A 17,211-nucleotide genomic window follows, 5' to 3' on the forward strand; every position below is an offset into this window, starting at 1 on the left:
CTGCAAAATTTAGCTTAGTGTCTCTGCCTTCTAATGAAGCTTTGCTGAGTGACTTCTGAAATCACCAAATAGGCTAAAGCAGCATTCCCCAGTGATTTTTTTCTATTCTGTCTTGCTTATTTCATGGCCATTACACATGATTTTGACCTACGTAACTTCAGGTATTTTCCAAGAGCTATTCTAGCTTCAACTAAGAAAGTCCTGTTGTTTGCAGATAATCTTCCATGGACTGTACCCAAACAGAGTATTTCTGACACACAATTCCCAGTGGTTTCCAGTTTATGAACCCACAATACCATCGCAGTGTTGGCAGTCTTCTTAAAAAAAACCCATTGTTCCTGTGTGTTTCAGTCTTTCTTCGTTGACCACAATAGCCGTGCCACCACTTTCATAGATCCCAGGATCCCGCTGCAGAACGGTCGTCTCCCTAACCACCTGACTCACAGGCAACATCTTCAGCGGCTTCGTAGCTACAGCGCTGGAGAGGTAACTGTGCTAGTATCAATACAGTTACTTTTGACAGCAGTCTTCTGTAGAATTAAAAGCACTTCTTATCTGTGAAATGCATTTAATCAGGCTGTCTTGTGGATTTTTATCTTCCAAAGGAAATAAGGGATTTTTTTTCTTTCTGAAGGGTTTATCTCAGTTTGCTGGTAATGAAGGCTGACATTTTGACAGTTTTCAAAATAAAATAATAAACAAGTAAAACTAAATAACTGAAGTGAAATGATGACAAAATAGATTTTAAAAGAAGAATCCATATTTGACATCCTAGTCTTGCTTTAGTAAAGTCAAGTCATTCATTATTTTTATATCCTGATACTTCAGCAGCCTCATGTTTCTTCATTCCCCACTGTGAAGCTGTGCTCTGAAAAGACATACTCCCTAGAAGTAGTATAGTAACGTATGTTGAGGTTTGCTTCCCTAGCTTTCAATCACATTAAACATCTTCCCTATGTTTCATGGGGATGATTTTTATCACTGAGGGCCATGAGCAGGATTGATAGAAGCATAAATCCTGGGTTTGTATTGTTGATTTAAGGAGGAAAAAGTGCCAGCAATCAGATTCCTCATATAGCAGATCTGCACAGTTGAAGATTTGTAAAGATTGGAGCTGAATGAAGCTGAACAGGAGTGGAGATGAATTATGGCCAAAGTATCTTCCTCTTGCAGAAGAACATCCAGAGAGATGTTTATGAAGTTAACATTAAAATTTATTGCAGCTGCCAACTGGGGCTGGCATCAGGAGCTGACTAGGTAAGGACTGACTACTGAGGTCAGTACTTCAGGACCAAAGGCAGACCAGGCATGAGTAACTTGGGCAGGTTTTCCCCACTTTGGGTGAATATAGCAACATATTTTCCAAAGATAGAAGTGTGTCAGTGGCTCTGTTTCAATCACATCTTCCCACCAACTTAGCAATTTTCCTCTGCCAACAGTTTGCAGCTTAGAGTTGCTAGTGTGACTGAATTATTGATGTGAACGTGAAAGTCACCTGCATGGTGATTGACATTTGGGCCCCTGCTTGCCTGGAGCTTGCTTACAAATTCGCCGTGTCAGGGACAGAAACACCACTGAGCAACTCAGATGACCTAGCCCAAGGTATACACTTGGTTTTGCAAGTGCTGGCAAAGAACAACTTGCGATAAACCCAAAATATCAAGTAAAGGAAAGTGAGTGAAAAAACATTGAATACTTTTGGGTAATGATTCTCTAGGAAAACTGTAAACTGTTCGTTGAGGCCCCTGGTTTGGCGTGATCAACCAGTGAAACGGGGCCTTCTGTCTCGGGAGCCATCGGCCTGGTGCCATCAGCTCACAGGCCCTGTGGCCCCAGGTCCCACAGTGCTTCTGCACCCTTGTCGTAGTCAGTAGCTTCCCTTCTGGAAGTATCTGCTCTCCACTGGAAGGACTCCCATTGATTTCCAAGGACTTTGGACCAGTGCCTAAAAGCCCACCGTTTACAAGGAAAAGATTCGAGGCTTTGCAGCTCAGCCCATTTATTAAGAGCTGCATGTTCCATACCAAGCCTATTTGGATGTGCTTTTATCCTATAAATCATGTCTGTAGGCACACCCTTGGGGCTTTGTCCTGGCCATGTGTGAACTGTCTGCAGCCCAGCTGGTTTCTTTGCTGAGCAGGTGGTGTGGCCTCTGGAATCTGCCACCAGGACAGTATGAAGGACCAAGGAAGACAACCACCAGTTTCGAACAGTATGTACAGATGTCAGACGAGCCTGGAGGAGAGCAGAACAGTGCAGCTTCAGTCATAATTGCCTGTGGGTGCCAGAGAGGGTATAGGAAAGAGCCGGGGTAATGAGAGGCAAAACTCTACCCCCTGCCTTGGTGCACACACCTGACACCCTGCCCGAGTGCCAAAACGAATTGCCAGAGTGTGGGCTTCCCAGGGACTTTGTGACACTGAGTGATCAGGTGAGGAAAGACCAGACAAAAGTCATAGGCAGATGAGACCAAAGTGGGAAAAAAGAAATACCCCAACTTCACACGCTCAGCAGTGGCTCTTTCTGAGTCACCATAAAGAAATTATTATGGTTCTAAGAAATTGTGATCTCAGTACTCAAGAGTGGACAAAAAAGCAAATCTAGTGTCTGGAATTCTTAGAAAATTAATAGAAAGATCTGTTTAATCTAGGAGAGGACAGGCATTACAGGAATGAAGTTTTGGTAGTAAAAGCCAAACCAGTTCAATCAAAATAAGGCAGGGTTAAAATTCAGTGAGAACAGTTAACCATAAGAACTAACGATTATGTGGGTATTAGTTTCCCATTTCTTCATACTTTCAGCCCAAAACATAGTGCAAAATCCAGTTTTATCTGAGTCACCAAGGAGTTTCCGAGCTCCCTGGCCAAGGCCAGTGCAGTGAATAGGCTGTGGCGTTGAAATGAAAATGGTAATCTCCTGCCCTCCTTTCTGTGGCATCTATGAATCTTCTAAATCTTTCTGGCTCATCAAAATGTGACCTTGATTCCTGCCTAATAATCTGTGGTGTTGAACAGAATACCTTGCAATACTAAAAAAGAATTGATTTTTAGTATTTCAAATGTATTTTTAAAACTCCCTCATGAAATCAGAACATTAAAGTATGCTTTCTCAAATACAGCAGTTTTCTTTCTTTTATGACATTTAAAATTCATTCTCAGTTGAGAATAGAAATAGCAGCTGCACAGCTTCTATAGAAGTCTGGCTGTTGCTTCAAAGTACTTTTATTCAAGGCCTACCCCAACCACTAACAGGCCAAGTAGAAATTAAAACTGCCCTTTTTCCCTTAATCCCTATATGGTGGGCTGTGTTTGTTTTTGTTTTTTTTTTTTTTTAATTATTTGTGCAAATAATGGTACTCCATGTCTGTCTTCCAGAAAGAAGGCATCCATTTTATAAATCAATCTGTAATATTTATGCTTTTCTTTATTCTGCTAAATGAAGGACCTCTGTAAAAACTTTTGATGTCCACCTGAGTAGATTCTTGATATTAAATAGTATTATATATAAATTTGACAGAAATGCTACAGATTCTTTACTAAGCACTTCTTTAAGGGTATCGATTTTTTACAGGAGAAAAAAAAAGGCGGTTGGTGCTACTCTTGGTTACCTGATTTTTGAAAGAAAAGTTCAGGTGGATGTACTGGCCATCAGTAACTAAAAAAACCTAGGTCACTAAGTGCTTCCTTTCTTTCTGCCACTGCTGTAAACAGAACAGGTCAGAAGCACTTTCCATTCCCTCAAAGGGACTTTCCGTCTGCAGCGGCAGTCAACATGTATGATTACAGGGTAGAGATTTTAAAGACAAAAAGATGAAAGAATCAGGCATCCATAATGGAGAGGCAAGAGTTTCTGGTTACCAAGAAAAGCAGAGGAGGTACTGGAATATAGCAGGATGTAAATCTCCTTACTGACCCAAACCACAAGAAGCAAGTAGCAGGATTCAAGCAGTCGGGAGCCTCTCAAAGCCAGCAGTGATGTGAAACCCGGGAAAGGGTATTATACCACTGAAAGGCTCCTGTGATAGTTTGGACTCTCCACTCTGGTTACAATATCCCGGTATCAATCACAAAGCTGCTAAACCCTGCCATAAATCTGCCGGATTACCCTGCACTAGATGAACCAGGTCACTAAATCATTAGAGGGGTCACGCTTTTCATTTTTTTAATGAGAGAATAATGTGCTAATCTAAATTAAATGATTCAATTAGAAAGTCAAACTAGACAAGGAGATTGTGATTAAACAGTGAATTGGAGCAATCAATTGTACTATATCAGCTGAAAGATTGGAAAGAGGAGTGTTAGCAAAATGGAAGTTAATTAGACAGCTGGGAATTTTCCTGTTGTGTTGCCAGAGAAAAATTGTTTGGAGGTGTAAATATGTAAAGACCGTGATCCAAGCACAGCATTAGCGATGCCTAATGGTGCTGCTGAGGAGAAGCACAGCTCCATGGAGTGTGCAGTTTATTACATTAAGGGGTGCACAGGGCCTAAGCTGCCTCCTTGTCCCACGGCAGGGAGCGGGGGCCGTGAAGGACGCGGGGTGCCTGTCAGTGTGGGTGCCTGGGCCACGGGGCAAAACCTGCCTGAGCCTGAGCTAAACGTGCAGTGTCAGCTGGCCCACGGGGCTCTGAGAAGGAGACAAAAGGCAGGTTTAGCACAGCACAGAGGGACTTTGTGGATTGTGTATGACTTGCTTGACAGTTCTTCCTGGTTTTAAAGGTGAGAAGGGTTGGACCGAGGTTAGCACATCAGTCTGATGAAAACCGAGGGCTTGACGGTTGTCCTGGGCTGGGGTGACTCTCCTGCAGTCAGCAGATGGATACCAATATGAAACGGGTGCAAGTGAAATCACGATTGAATGATGGAGCGAAACATCCGCCATGCACTTCCACAGCAATTTTGTGTTTTCAATTACAGTATATTTAATTAGAATCATTAAGATTTTTCATTGTTTAACCTGTGTATTGACATATAGCAAATGCATTGACTGGTATCTTGTTACATATAAACACTTTATGCTTTATGTGCTCCGAAGGCAACTTGCCAGTCACATTTAGCTTCTTGGTTTTCATTTATATCCAGTTGGAAGACCTGGCATTTGGCCGTAGCACTGAAAATGGATTGGCACCATTTGCTTGGATGCAGAGCTAAGCATTTAAAATACTGGAGTAAGGGCAATTTCTTCCTGAAGTGGTTGCCAAGTACTACAATTTGTGCAGTGAGAAAGGAGCAGCTGTTAGCCCCGGAGAATGGCAGTTGGAATTCTTAACACTTCTTGTCCTGATACAGGGTGTCCTCACACTGATTTTGTAGCCGTGCTCCTCTGTTGGCTTCGCCATGGCCATGTTCTGGAGGAACACATATCGAGGGAGAGGTGGGTTCCCCTCAGCTTGCACAAGTCCCCAAGGGGTTACCCAGCAAGTGATGACTTACTGAAGAGAGATCACCAGGCCTCATTGTATGGTTTTTAATACCCTCATACCTAAGTGCTTTCCCACCTTTTAATGTATCTGCCTTCCTGAGATGATTTCCTTCACTAGATACTGTGTTTAGGACAGTGGCATTCTTTAAGTGCCTCAGTTTAGTAGTGATAAATTTCCTTCCTACTACTCTTTTTATCAGCTCTTCGAATGATGTTCTTTTTTCAGTGTATACAATTCAGCTTCTATTTCTGGTTGTGCAAGTTAGGTAACCCCCTTTTGCGATAACATAGCCCTTTTCTGTCCTGTGATCGACATACATATACCTTCCCCATGTTATTTCCAATATTAAATTTCTCTTCAACAGTGCTGAGTGAACATGTTGCAGTGCTGTGGGTTTTCTTCTTTTTTCAAATTAGCATTGCTGTGAAAACCTTGAAGTAAATGCAGTTATGCTAGAATAAGAGACTGTATGATATTACAGAGATTTTATTTTTATTGAATCAGAGAACTACAACACCTTTATTAACTTGCATTTACTTCTGGATTGTGGTGCCTACACTGCAGCATCAAAGAGGTGTGAGAGCTGTGGATAATGGTGTCCCTCCCTGTGGAAGCACAGACTTCCTTGCTTTTTTTTAAGTTTGCTGAAGTATAAAACTATAATTTTGATGCAGGCTTTATGTCCTTCAGTCAGACATCATCATGGACCGCTCTGAAGGTTACAGACGTAAAGATGAGGAACCTTTTTACTGACTGATGTGCTACCGATGGTCAGTTCTGATCATTCTTTCCCTTTCCTCTGATGTTGTAGGCCTCCGAAGTCTCTCGAAACAGAGGAGTTACTCTGTTAGCCAGACCAGGCAATAGTCTCGTAACAGCTATTCGAAACCAGCACCATCACGAGACATTACCTCTGGGTAAGCCAAGTTTCTCTTTTCTTGTCACAGCAGTGCTCACAAAGATGCTTTTCAGAACTCATCAACCACACGCCCGGCTTCATGTTGCCCCGTGCCTCACTCGCAGTGCAGTCAGTGGGCCCCTGCACAGTCATGGTGACGTGGCCAGCCCCCCTCAGTGCTAAATAAAGCCTCTGTATTTTACTTTTTTTTCTCCTTTCCAGCTTACAATGACAAGATTGTTGCATTTCTACGCCAACCCAACATTTTTGAGATGCTGCAGGAGCGTCAGCCCAGCTTGGCCAGAAACCATGCACTCAGGTACCGCTTTTTTCCAGACAGCTGAAACCAAATTCCAGGAAGGACTTCTCATAGTGGGGAAAAACTCAATTCTAGTAACTGTAGTACAGAAGACGAACTTGGGCTCCATATGGAACTGTCACCATTAGAGAGCAGGTGTGGACCACCAGAATCTGTGTAGTTACTGCAGTTATTTTCCACAGACACCCAAGAAGTAAGAACCAAAATAACTATGGGCACATAGTGACATCTCTAATTTCCATTTTAAGTACTACCGAATAGCAGAAACTCTGTCTTCACCTACAATTATCACTTTGCTTTTCAGAAGATAGGGTTAAAATTGTGTTTGGATGGAAGTCAGCAGCAAAAGCCCAGTAACTTCACCAGAACCAGGATTTTGCCTCATGGTTGGATTTACACCCATGGTACACAGTCACCATAGATTTTATAAAGAAACAGGAATATTATGGAGTAGATTGTATTCCTGTCTTTAATCTTTCTCACTTATGACTTAATGGTAGTCCTTTCCAAAGTAATTAAATTATATCTTTCTTTTTCTTATGCCCATTCCTTTCCTATTAGGTTTTAAAAAAAAAAAAAAAAAGAAAAAACAGAACCAAAAGCCAGTACAATTTAAATTCATTCTAATTCCAAATGTTAAATTAATTGTTTTGGCCAAAAACCTAAGCTGGCATTTGTCAGTCTCAGCAATGCCAGTGTGCACCAGCTCAGTTTGTACTGAGCAGTAAAAAGTGCAGCTTGCAGGGCTCCAAAGGAGGGAAGGAGGAGTGAAGGAAGGACCTTCAAGCTCCTGCACTGCAGTTTCTGCTGATAGCCTTACTGAGTCGTCATTTACCTGTGAGGGCCAGACAAAGAGTTCTTTGGGTGTAAGGATTAGACTTCCTTCCTGGAGGAATTAATACATTCAAATAAAATGAGGGAGACAGAATGAAAAATGCTCCCAGTATTCAAGATGCATGTTTCTGTAACTGAGAATTTTTTATCTTCACCATCAAATTATTCCAGACTATTTTTCCTTCTCAGCTGTAATTTGAATTCTCATTTCTCAGAGAACAGATGATGCTTTTATCTCCTTTTGAGCAGAGAACAAAATTGACTAGTGATAGGGACTAGACAGCTTAGCCAGTGCATAATAAGATTTGTAACAGGATATTGAGCCCTTTGCCTCCAGGTCATTGCTTTGATTATACCGTAGGTCAGGAGTGATCCCAAGCTACCGTCCAATGCTCATACACCAGGTATTAACCAAACTCCTGGGAGACAAATGTCCATCTTTTACGGGGCTTGACTCTGCAATACATTGCAGCCCCACCCAGCAAGGTACTACAGCACATCCTTGACTTGAGGATGGATCCTTCGACTTGACAGTAGAGTAAATATTCTTGGACACTGCAATGCTTTGGAAGCACACTGGCAGACTGGGGTGTAAATCTGTATCTTGCATGGTCCTCATCTGCTGATAGAATCCTATTCTATGTTTCCCACTCCTTAAAAGCATTAATTTAAACAACAAAATGTATGATTTTAGACATGTACTGTATAACCTTTGTGTGATCAATTAACATCAAGTATATGTTAGAGTGTTATTCGCCAGATAGAGCTGACAGAGGTAAAGGAAGTAATGTTATGTGGAATTCTGTTAAAGAAAGGAGGTATATTAGTTGTAGCCTTAAACAAAAAATCTGTCAGTGGCCTTAGGTATAGCACTACACATGAGCTTGGAGGACTAAGAATCAGTCTGTTTTCTAAAACATGGTATAAAATCTCTTGGTTTTGGATCTGGAAACTGAGTGATATAAATAGATTCCTTTTTGCAAGTTTGTTAGTGAGATTCAAAAATGAATCAGGCAGTTAAGATGTTTGCCATTTTTGTAAGGAGAGAAACAGGAACTGGCAAAATACCAAGGAATAATAACTGTGCATAGTTCATGCCTTGATAATGGCACATTTTCAGTTTTTTTCTTTCTTCTCTTCTCAATAATATCAATTATGTTTCAGGGAGAAGATCCATTACATTCGGACAGAGGGTACACATGGGCTTGAAAAGTTGTCCTGTGATGCAGATTTAGTAATTCTGCTGAGGTAATCAATTTGATCAAAAGCATGGTTTCATTACTTATGGTACCAGAGAAGCTGGCTGGCTGGCTCTTTCTCGGCATAATTGAAAACATTTTGTGAAATCTTCCAGGTCATTTGTAATTGGAATAGGATTCATTGTTACTGGTAGTCACCCAAAATAATTCAGCCACAGTGTATCTGTCAACTCTTACTTTAGGGAAGGCAGCCTCCCTCAGTGCAGTAAACTCTGTCCCCAGCCAGCAAAATCAATATAGCTGTTAGCATCAAGTTGTAGATAAAAAAGAATCAGGTCAAAATGCTTCCTTCTAACGGAAAAATTCCTGTTTCCCTTTTTTTTAAAAAAAAAAAAAAGAAAAAAAAAAGAAAAAGGAAAAAGCTTGTGCTTTTCAGTATAAGTAAATAATGTAACTGCTCATGAAATTGCTAGTTTTACTACAGTAGTGCTGCTTGCACACACAGGGCCATGTCGCACTAATGAAACCCCAATGTACACTGCAGTGAGCATTGCTTGGGTAATGTAGATAAAGCTTCCATTTTTACTTCAATTTGGGCTTTAGGTCCTAGCTACTTTTGTTCAGCACAGATAAGGACTTATTTTTTTGTCTTGGTCTTACATGGAAAACGTTGCATTACCCAGGTGGGTGTGGTATGCTGTATAGAACTGCCTAATGCAAGAAGTTTACAGTTTATTCCCATCAATTTAAATTGAATGGTCAAAGAGCTGAGCTATATGAAAATGTATGACCTAAACAAAACAACCTGGGAGACAGATGTGTGTATCTTTGCTTCTCACTGCTACCGTGCTGAAGTTGTCCCTGTTTACTATGTAGCCTCAAATCCTTACTCTCTATCAGTAGACTGGGCCACTGTGTTAGCATGAAACATCTAATAAAATTAATTTTGTTCTTCTTTGTTACTGATGACCATGCCTGATTTGGGAACCCCATGGATTTTATTCACCCATAAGTTCAGAGATGTACCCAAACTTATGACCGCAGCAGACTCGCACCATACTGCACATTTACATTCCTTCATGTGATGAATGGGAATCAAATCTCTCCCTATCCCTTTTTCCATGCAGCCTTTTTGAAGAGGATATTATGTCCTACATACCACTGCAGGCCGCCTTCCATCCTGGTTACAGTTTCTCTCCTCGCTGCTCACCCTGTTCATCACCCCAAAATTCTCCAGGTAAAGGGATGGGGAAAATACTACAAAATCCTGCATTTGTGGTGTTTCTCCTAATAAATACAGATTTAGAGCCAGCATCAGCTGTCAGCCTGCTCTGATTCTGACCCCAGCTGCTCTTTTTTGCTGGATCAGTTGCCATTGCTCTTACATATCTATTGAAATGTTAACAGTAGCTGAAACACAGGGATCAGAAATTGCCCATATGGAAGAAGGTATTTTCCTGCTTTTTTATATAGTTGGAAAGGATTAGGATAAGAGAATGGTGCGCTCCAAACATAACTCACTGACGTGGAAGCACATTCATGTTATGTGACAGGAGCAAAGAGCAGCTTCCAAATCAAAGGTGTATTGCAATACTTCCAGTACTCCTGGGAAGTTCAGCTTCATCCGCTCAGTGTTCCAAAGACTTCTTTTCTTCTCAAGACTCATCTATTTTAAGACCTGAGGGGATCATCTTGACCATCTAGTCTGACCTCCCGTGTTGAGCCCATTAACTTACGTTTGACGGGAAACATATTTTCCAGAAAGACACACTGTCTGAAAAGGTTATTTCCAGCTGTGGTATGTCTCTGTAGTTATTGTTTATGCTATAGAAATTTGAGGAGCTAATGTCTCCCTTCTGCCAAGATATACAACCCCCATCACAGTCTCACTGCATGGCTGTGTCCAGTGGCCATTTTGAGAAAATCAACAGAAACGTGATCTGAAGAAATCCATTTCTGGCTGAGCTTTTTAAACATTCATTTATATTATCTGGTTTCAAACAAAATTAATGGACAAGAGACATTCTAATCTCAGAGGTGGTTGTGGAAAATTTGAAGGTTTTTTGATGTGAAGAAGTTGAATGCCTAAGCCTTGTCTGTAGGAGGACAGTGTTTTGTCAGAATGTCCTGTTTTCATTAATGAGTTTTAACACCATGGTTAATGCAGTTCCCTGTCTCTACATCAGGACAGGTCATAAACAAGCCTACTGCAAGACAAAAATCTAAGTATTTGGCAAGAACATGACTTAGGAGAATGATAAAAGAACTGTGCACTGGTCTTTACCTGTTCTTGTGAAAACACAAGAAAGGGAAATACTAATTTCTGGCAACATGCTATCTGCATGCTTATTTCTGCCACTGGTTACATAGCCCATGAAAACACCCATTTTCTTATGTCCTGGGGGAAAAGAAAGCCTAACAGAAGAAAAGAAGTGTCGCAAGGGATTCTCTTTGCACTGCATGTAAATAGGCTTTTCTGTTTTACCAGCAGAGACAATTAGTAATGTCCTTCCCTCCTGGAAGCCACGATACTTTGTGTTCCCACTAAATGTACTTTATTTTTATTTTTTTTTACCTTCCTGTGGAGGATTTTCTGCCAGATTTCTCATAAAAGGCCTTGTTTTTATTCTCTTCTCTAATGAGATAGGGAAGTGGGATTTCATGGATGCATTCTTTGACCCTTTATGGCATGGCACTTGTTTATACAAAAGGACTAATCTGCTACTTTGAGAATGCAGACTTCAAAACAAAGCAGGTCCCAAATTACTGAAAACCTGCTGCATGTGTGAATCATAATAGGAAAATGTAGCATTTCTTGCTGACAGAAATCTTTGATGCCACAAAAGGTTTTTGTGTTGATAGCTGGAAGTGTTTAATATACAGTCAGATTAACACAGGGAAACCCGATTCCCAGCTTGGCTATGGTGCTAGGCTCCAGTGAGAAGTGCTGCTTTGCGCTCCAGAGGTTTAATCTTGCCAAGTGAGTAGATCTCCTATGCAATGCAGAGGAGAGAGATCTCTTAAAAGTGCAAAAGAAAGCTAAATACCAATGTCCCTGAGTGGGAGTTATGCATGTCAGTCTTTCTCATGCCTTTCTGATCCTTGAATTTCCGTTCATATCAATCACAGTTAAAGGATGAGGCAACACAAAGGCACAAACAAGGTAAGCTTAACAATTCTTTTAGTGAAGAAGATACAGCTCTTGGAAGACATTGAAATCACTGAATTATAGGAATTTACAACTCCATTAATGCCAGGCAGAACAAAAATAATACTGAGCGCGCTCTATACCTATAAAGAGTTCCTAATGTGTTTGTTAGCCAGTTCTGTTTGGAAACATCAGCTGCGTGATATGGAAAAATTTAAAGCCGCTTACGCTTTAGGATGCTGTTCATTTTCCCCCCAGGACTGCAGCGAGCAAGTGCAAGAGCACCTTCTCCATACAGGAGGGACTTTGAAGCCAAGCTGCGCAATTTCTATCGAAAACTTGAAGCCAAAGGGTATGGGCAAGGCCCAGGTAAAATTAAGTGAGTATTATGACAAGTCGCTCAAATAGCCTAACATGGTGTAGCTTTATCTTTTATGATTATGCATGAATGAAGACACTGATAGAGAGCGAGAAACACACCAGAGATTGCCTTTTGTGCATGAACCATCAGGGCAACGTAAGATCTCAGTATATCCTGCAAAAAAGTGACCTTCAAGAGACTTTTCTGTGGAAGTTTTATTTCTTATAGATTCATACTCTCTTACACTCCCATTCCCTACCTGTTTAACAGGGATGTTGGTGTTCCTGCCTATGATTTGCTAGTAGGAAAATCATCCATTCAGGCAAACACCCACCAGAGATTATTGACAGATATATCACTGTAGTGATGGAGTGACTCCGAATCCTTTGGATCTACATATCGGCATAACTCAGGACCAGAGTATGACCCTACAGAAGTTAGCCTGTACATTCAGGTTTAACTTTCAGTAGTTCTTTGTGTTGGTAGCCCTCCTGGCTTTGAACTAGAGAGATTTCTGCCTCTCTTCATGTATTTTGGGGATCTCTGTCACTTGGCTGTGGAGTTTGTTTTCCAGACATCTTGTTGGCTTTTGAGTCTGTACCTACTTGTGCTCCACCTAGTTATCCAACTTGGCCAAAGGACTATATGTTTCCAAGGTATTTCCTGGGCATCTGGTTGAATTTATGCACCAGGTTGGCTTCCTCTCAAATCACATATGTTGTGGAAAAAAAAAGTATGAAGCCAAGCAATTTATTCCAGGCAAATGTCATCACCAAAATATTCTTACAGAGTTGGGGAGTCCTAGCTGTTGGCTATTTCTTTTGGTATCCTGCTAAGTGGGTCCAAGGCAGACACGAAATACATTTTAGAAGATCTGTCTTAAAATGTCCATGAACGTATGAACAAGAAGGATTTCTTCCACAGATGGTGTTTAAATGTACTATTCATTAAGTTGTTTTAGAGGCTGGCGGGGGAGTGAGAGGCGTGTTGTATAAACAGAGGCTGATACTCCCTTTGCTTACCCTGCTACAGAAGCAGTAATTCCATGGACATTCACTGGATTAAATCCAGGAAGAGTTTGGGGCCAATCCCAGAAAGCTGTGACCTCATATACATAGGAAACTCACAGCCCCCTCTACCATACAAATTTGTAAATAGAGGGTGTTAGAGAGTCTTAGCAGTAGAGCAATGCTTTGAACCTAATCTCAGCATTGTGAAGAAATTCGCCTTTGAGGCATATAGAAAAGCCTAATGAAGCAACTCACTGAAAACCCACAATAGTCTAGTAGCATGTGCACCACTGGATGCAACTTAAGAAAGTTCTCTGAGAATGAATGTCTCTCTTTGCCAGCTCTTGTTTACCTTCAGCCTCACAGGCTCACACGAAAGACTCAATCATTAGATCTCTATTTCTGCCTCCCTGTGCAGGTTAATTATACGACGTGACCACTTGCTGGAAGGCACCTTCAACCAGGTAATGGCATATTCACGCAAGGAGCTCCAGCGGAACAAACTCTACGTCACGTTTGTTGGCGAGGAAGGGTAGGGAACCACTAAATGCGATCGATTTTGAAGTAGCTGTTATGTTGCAAACCACTTAGAGCTGACTAAGGCTAAGCCTCTCTTGTTATGTAATGTTTCTTTGGTTTTGTTTTACCTCTGAAGTGATTCATCTTCAACAGCTCAAACATTTGTTAAAAATAACAGTAGCAATAATGCTTCGTTTTCCTGTAGCACCTTCCATCCAGGTGTCTCAAAGTGACAATTTAAGTGGTTAAATCTAATGTCATCTTGTTGCCATAGGTATTTTGACTGGCTGGAAGGCAAAACTGAACTACAGGCCCATGTTTAGACACTGAATCAATCTCTGGGCTATAATTAGAGACCAGACCTTTATCCCTTTTGTTACTCTAACTCTTCTAAATGGATCTGGTTTTGCTTCAAAAATTTTTGCTTTGCATGCCATCTAATGATCATTTGCTATCCATATGTGGACTTCTTGTTTCTGGCTGAAGTGAGAAACATGAATACAGTTCTTGCAGTTTAATTCACCCAGTTGGAAGTTGAAAGTAATAGAAGTCTCTTGAGAAGGCCTTTTCTCAGGAGACTTTCTGCCAGCCTTACAAATTCATGAGCCATTCTTGTATGATTAAAGCCAGCCCCTGACCTTTTGTTCCAAATCTAAACAGAACCTTTCAAAGCCACCCTGGCTCACCTCAAGAGCTACGCTGTAATTGAGGTTTAATCCACATGCTTTTATAATGGAAAGACCATTGTGCATATTTCCAGTGTTCCATATAACAAAGGCTTGAAATCGTATTTCAATAGCTTTGCATATAAAGTTTCTTTCTAAATAAACAAACAAACAAAAAACCAAACCAAACACATGGATAGAATTTCAGTTCCAAAGGCAGCACACACAGTAAGGTTCTGGGGCAGCTCTTGGCATGTCTAGCAACTGCTGACACTGTCAGCTCTGAGGTGGCAAGTTGTCGTGGTTTAAACCCAGAGGGCAACTGAGCACCACAAAGCCACTTGCTCACTCCTTCCCCCTCAGGACTGGGGAGGAGAAAATACAACAAAAGGATCAGGGATGGAAACAAGGACAGGGAGAGGTGACTCACCCATTATGGTCACAGACAAAAGATAGACTTGTTAGGGGAAGCAAAAGAACAACAATTTAATTTAAACACCACCACCACCACTTGATTTTCCAATCAGAGTAGGACAGTGAGGAATACGAACAAATCTTAAAAACCTTCCTGCCACCCCTCCCTTCTTCCCCTGCTCAGCTTTACTTCTGATTTCTCTCCCTCTTCCCCGCCAGCAGCTCAGGGGGGCAGGCAATGGGAGTTGTGGTCAGATCATCATTGTTTCTGCCGCTCCTTCCTCCTCACACTCTCTGCCTGCTCTAACGTGGGTGCCTCCCATGGGAGACAGTCCTATACAAACTTTCTCCGACATGAGTCTTTCCCATGGGATGCAGCTCTTTCTGAGCTGCTCCAGTGTGGGTCCCTCCCCACATGTTGCAATCCTCCCAGCACCGAACTACAGCAGCGGGGGCTGCTTCTTCCCTCAGAGTCCCGGCCTTCTTTGGGTGCAGCCACCTGCTCCAGCATGGGGTCCTTCATGGGCTGCAGGTGGCATCTGCTCCACCGGTGACCTCCATGGGCTGCAGGGCACAGCCTACCCTCTCACCACAGGATACAGGGCTCTCTGCTCCGGTGTACCTCCCACCCTCTTCCTCCTCCTTCCTTCCACTGGCCTCGGTGTTTGCATAGGTGTCCTCCTCACAACTCCAGCTCCTCCTCCCAGGTTCCCCTTCTTAAATACGTTATTGCAGAAGCGCAGCCACCACCATCAATTGGCTCGGCCTTGGTGCAGAGGTGGCTCCAATTTGGAGCCAGGGGAGCTTCGAGAAGCTTCTCACAGGGGCCACCGCTGTAGTTCCCTCCCTCACTACCAAAAACCCCACCACACACACAAACCCAACACAAGTGAAGAGCTTCTGCTGAGCTGAGTTTGTCTGAGGAAATGTTAGGTCCAGTGGAAGTCGCCAATCTCAAAGAGAGTCACTCAGTGATCTCAATATCAGGGGTTTACTTAACTCTTAGTTTTTATACTCCATGGATTTAGTATTATTTAACAGAGGTTGTCTTTCACAGCTGATTTTGCCTCTGGCCTGCAAGTAAAGCATAAACATGCAGCATAGCTCTGTTTGCGTTTTTGGAATAGCGTTCTAGTATGCTAACACTTGCCAAAGTCATGTTGTCTTCCCCACATCTCTAATAACTTTTACTGTGTGTGGCATGGTATCCTCAGGAGAAATTAGAAACCAATTTGATTTGCAAATTCATTCATTCTTCACTGATTCTTTTACATCTGAAGATACATTCCCCTAGGGTTTCTGCTGTTTAATGCTAATGTAGGTTCTGTTGGAGGGTCTCCAAGACACCAATTCCCTCCTGAAAAGAAGAGTTGATCCTCTGTGGCCACGGGATGCTGTATGGGCACAGCTTCCCACGTGTTTCAAAGCTAAAATGACATTGAAAATGAACTATGAGGGCTTTATGATGAGTTAATGTGTTGCCCAGAAATGCCATACCTAGTCTCTCCTTGGGGTTTTTTGAACATAGACAGGTGTTGTTTGTAGTTCTTTACTCCAGCCATCATCGGGTGTAGCCCAGTATTCTAACATCCATTGAACCAGATCTGTTACCTGGTTAGCACTAATGGTTCGTGTGGACTTGTTACCATCCCCTTTTGCTGTTGCGGCTTTAGTCTCACCACATGATCCTAAAGCTAAAGCTGCTCAAAGAAAAAAGTACGTTTGTTAAGTAGAAGGAATAGTGCCCACCTCAGAAAATCTTTTGACACATGTGATATATGCTTACAAATCATTTCTTCATATTGCTACATGTAGATTTATTTTAGATTGGAAAACGTACCTACCATTATTAGAGGACGATCTGTTTTTAATAAATCCATCACAGTTGGATTTAATGCACTCATGAAGTGCTTTTGGGTTGGTTTTTTTCAAGTTGAGATAATTGGAAACAGCTTGATTTAAAAGTTGAGTTTTTTTTTTTAAAAAAAAAAAAGAGGGGGGAGAAAAAGTGACTCTACAGTGCAAAATCATGCAACAGCAAAGGGCAGCTTAAGGGTGTACCACACATATTTGAAAGTATCAGAAAAGTAGAAGAGCTTGGATGGAACAACTAAGGAATCACCATTCTGTCTTAAGAGACTCAGTTCCGTTGGGACTTGGTCTTGTTCAGCATTGACCTCTAGGCTATAGCTATAGCTAGGAAAGCATCCCTGGGGCTAGATTGTATCTTCGGTTGCATCTCAGTGTAGGAGAGTAAGAGCAATATATATTTCAGTCTGGGCTGCCTGGGCTGTGAACCCAGGTGTCCATAGGCAGTTCAAACTCACTAAAAGGCTAGACCTCTGCTAGCCAGCCAGCTGAGGCAAGGCTGAGCTTTGAACCTCCAATTTACTAAGCCTTTGAAATAAAGGAAAAGAAACTG

General features: G+C 41.8%; 1 protein-coding gene across 5 annotated transcripts in view; it reads left to right on the forward strand.

Moving 5' to 3' along the window:
* HECW1 (HECT, C2 and WW domain containing E3 ubiquitin protein ligase 1) overlaps window positions 1-17,211 on the forward strand; it is a 267,781-nt gene that overhangs the window by 211,097 nt on the left and 39,473 nt on the right. For all 5 annotated transcript variants that reach the window (XR_006166814.1, XM_042806277.1, XM_042806276.1 and 2 more), the window contains 7 exons: window positions 352-486; window positions 6,234-6,339; window positions 6,543-6,639; window positions 8,638-8,721; window positions 9,800-9,909; window positions 12,079-12,199; window positions 13,610-13,723. Coding sequence is in view for 4 of the 5 variants with exons in the window: in XM_042806277.1 (XP_042662211.1) it covers window positions 352-486; window positions 6,234-6,339; window positions 6,543-6,639; window positions 8,638-8,721; window positions 9,800-9,909; window positions 12,079-12,199; window positions 13,610-13,723 (767 nt within the window). In the remaining variant the exon portion in view is untranslated. The remainder of the gene's footprint in view (window positions 1-351; window positions 487-6,233; window positions 6,340-6,542; window positions 6,640-8,637; window positions 8,722-9,799; window positions 9,910-12,078; window positions 12,200-13,609; window positions 13,724-17,211) is intronic.

This window comes from Tyto alba, unplaced genomic scaffold, assembly GCF_018691265.1.
Source record: "Tyto alba isolate M040663 unplaced genomic scaffold, T.alba_DEE_v4.0 Super-Scaffold_46, whole genome shotgun sequence".
NCBI classification, from domain to species: Eukaryota; Metazoa; Chordata; class Aves; order Strigiformes; family Tytonidae; genus Tyto; species Tyto alba.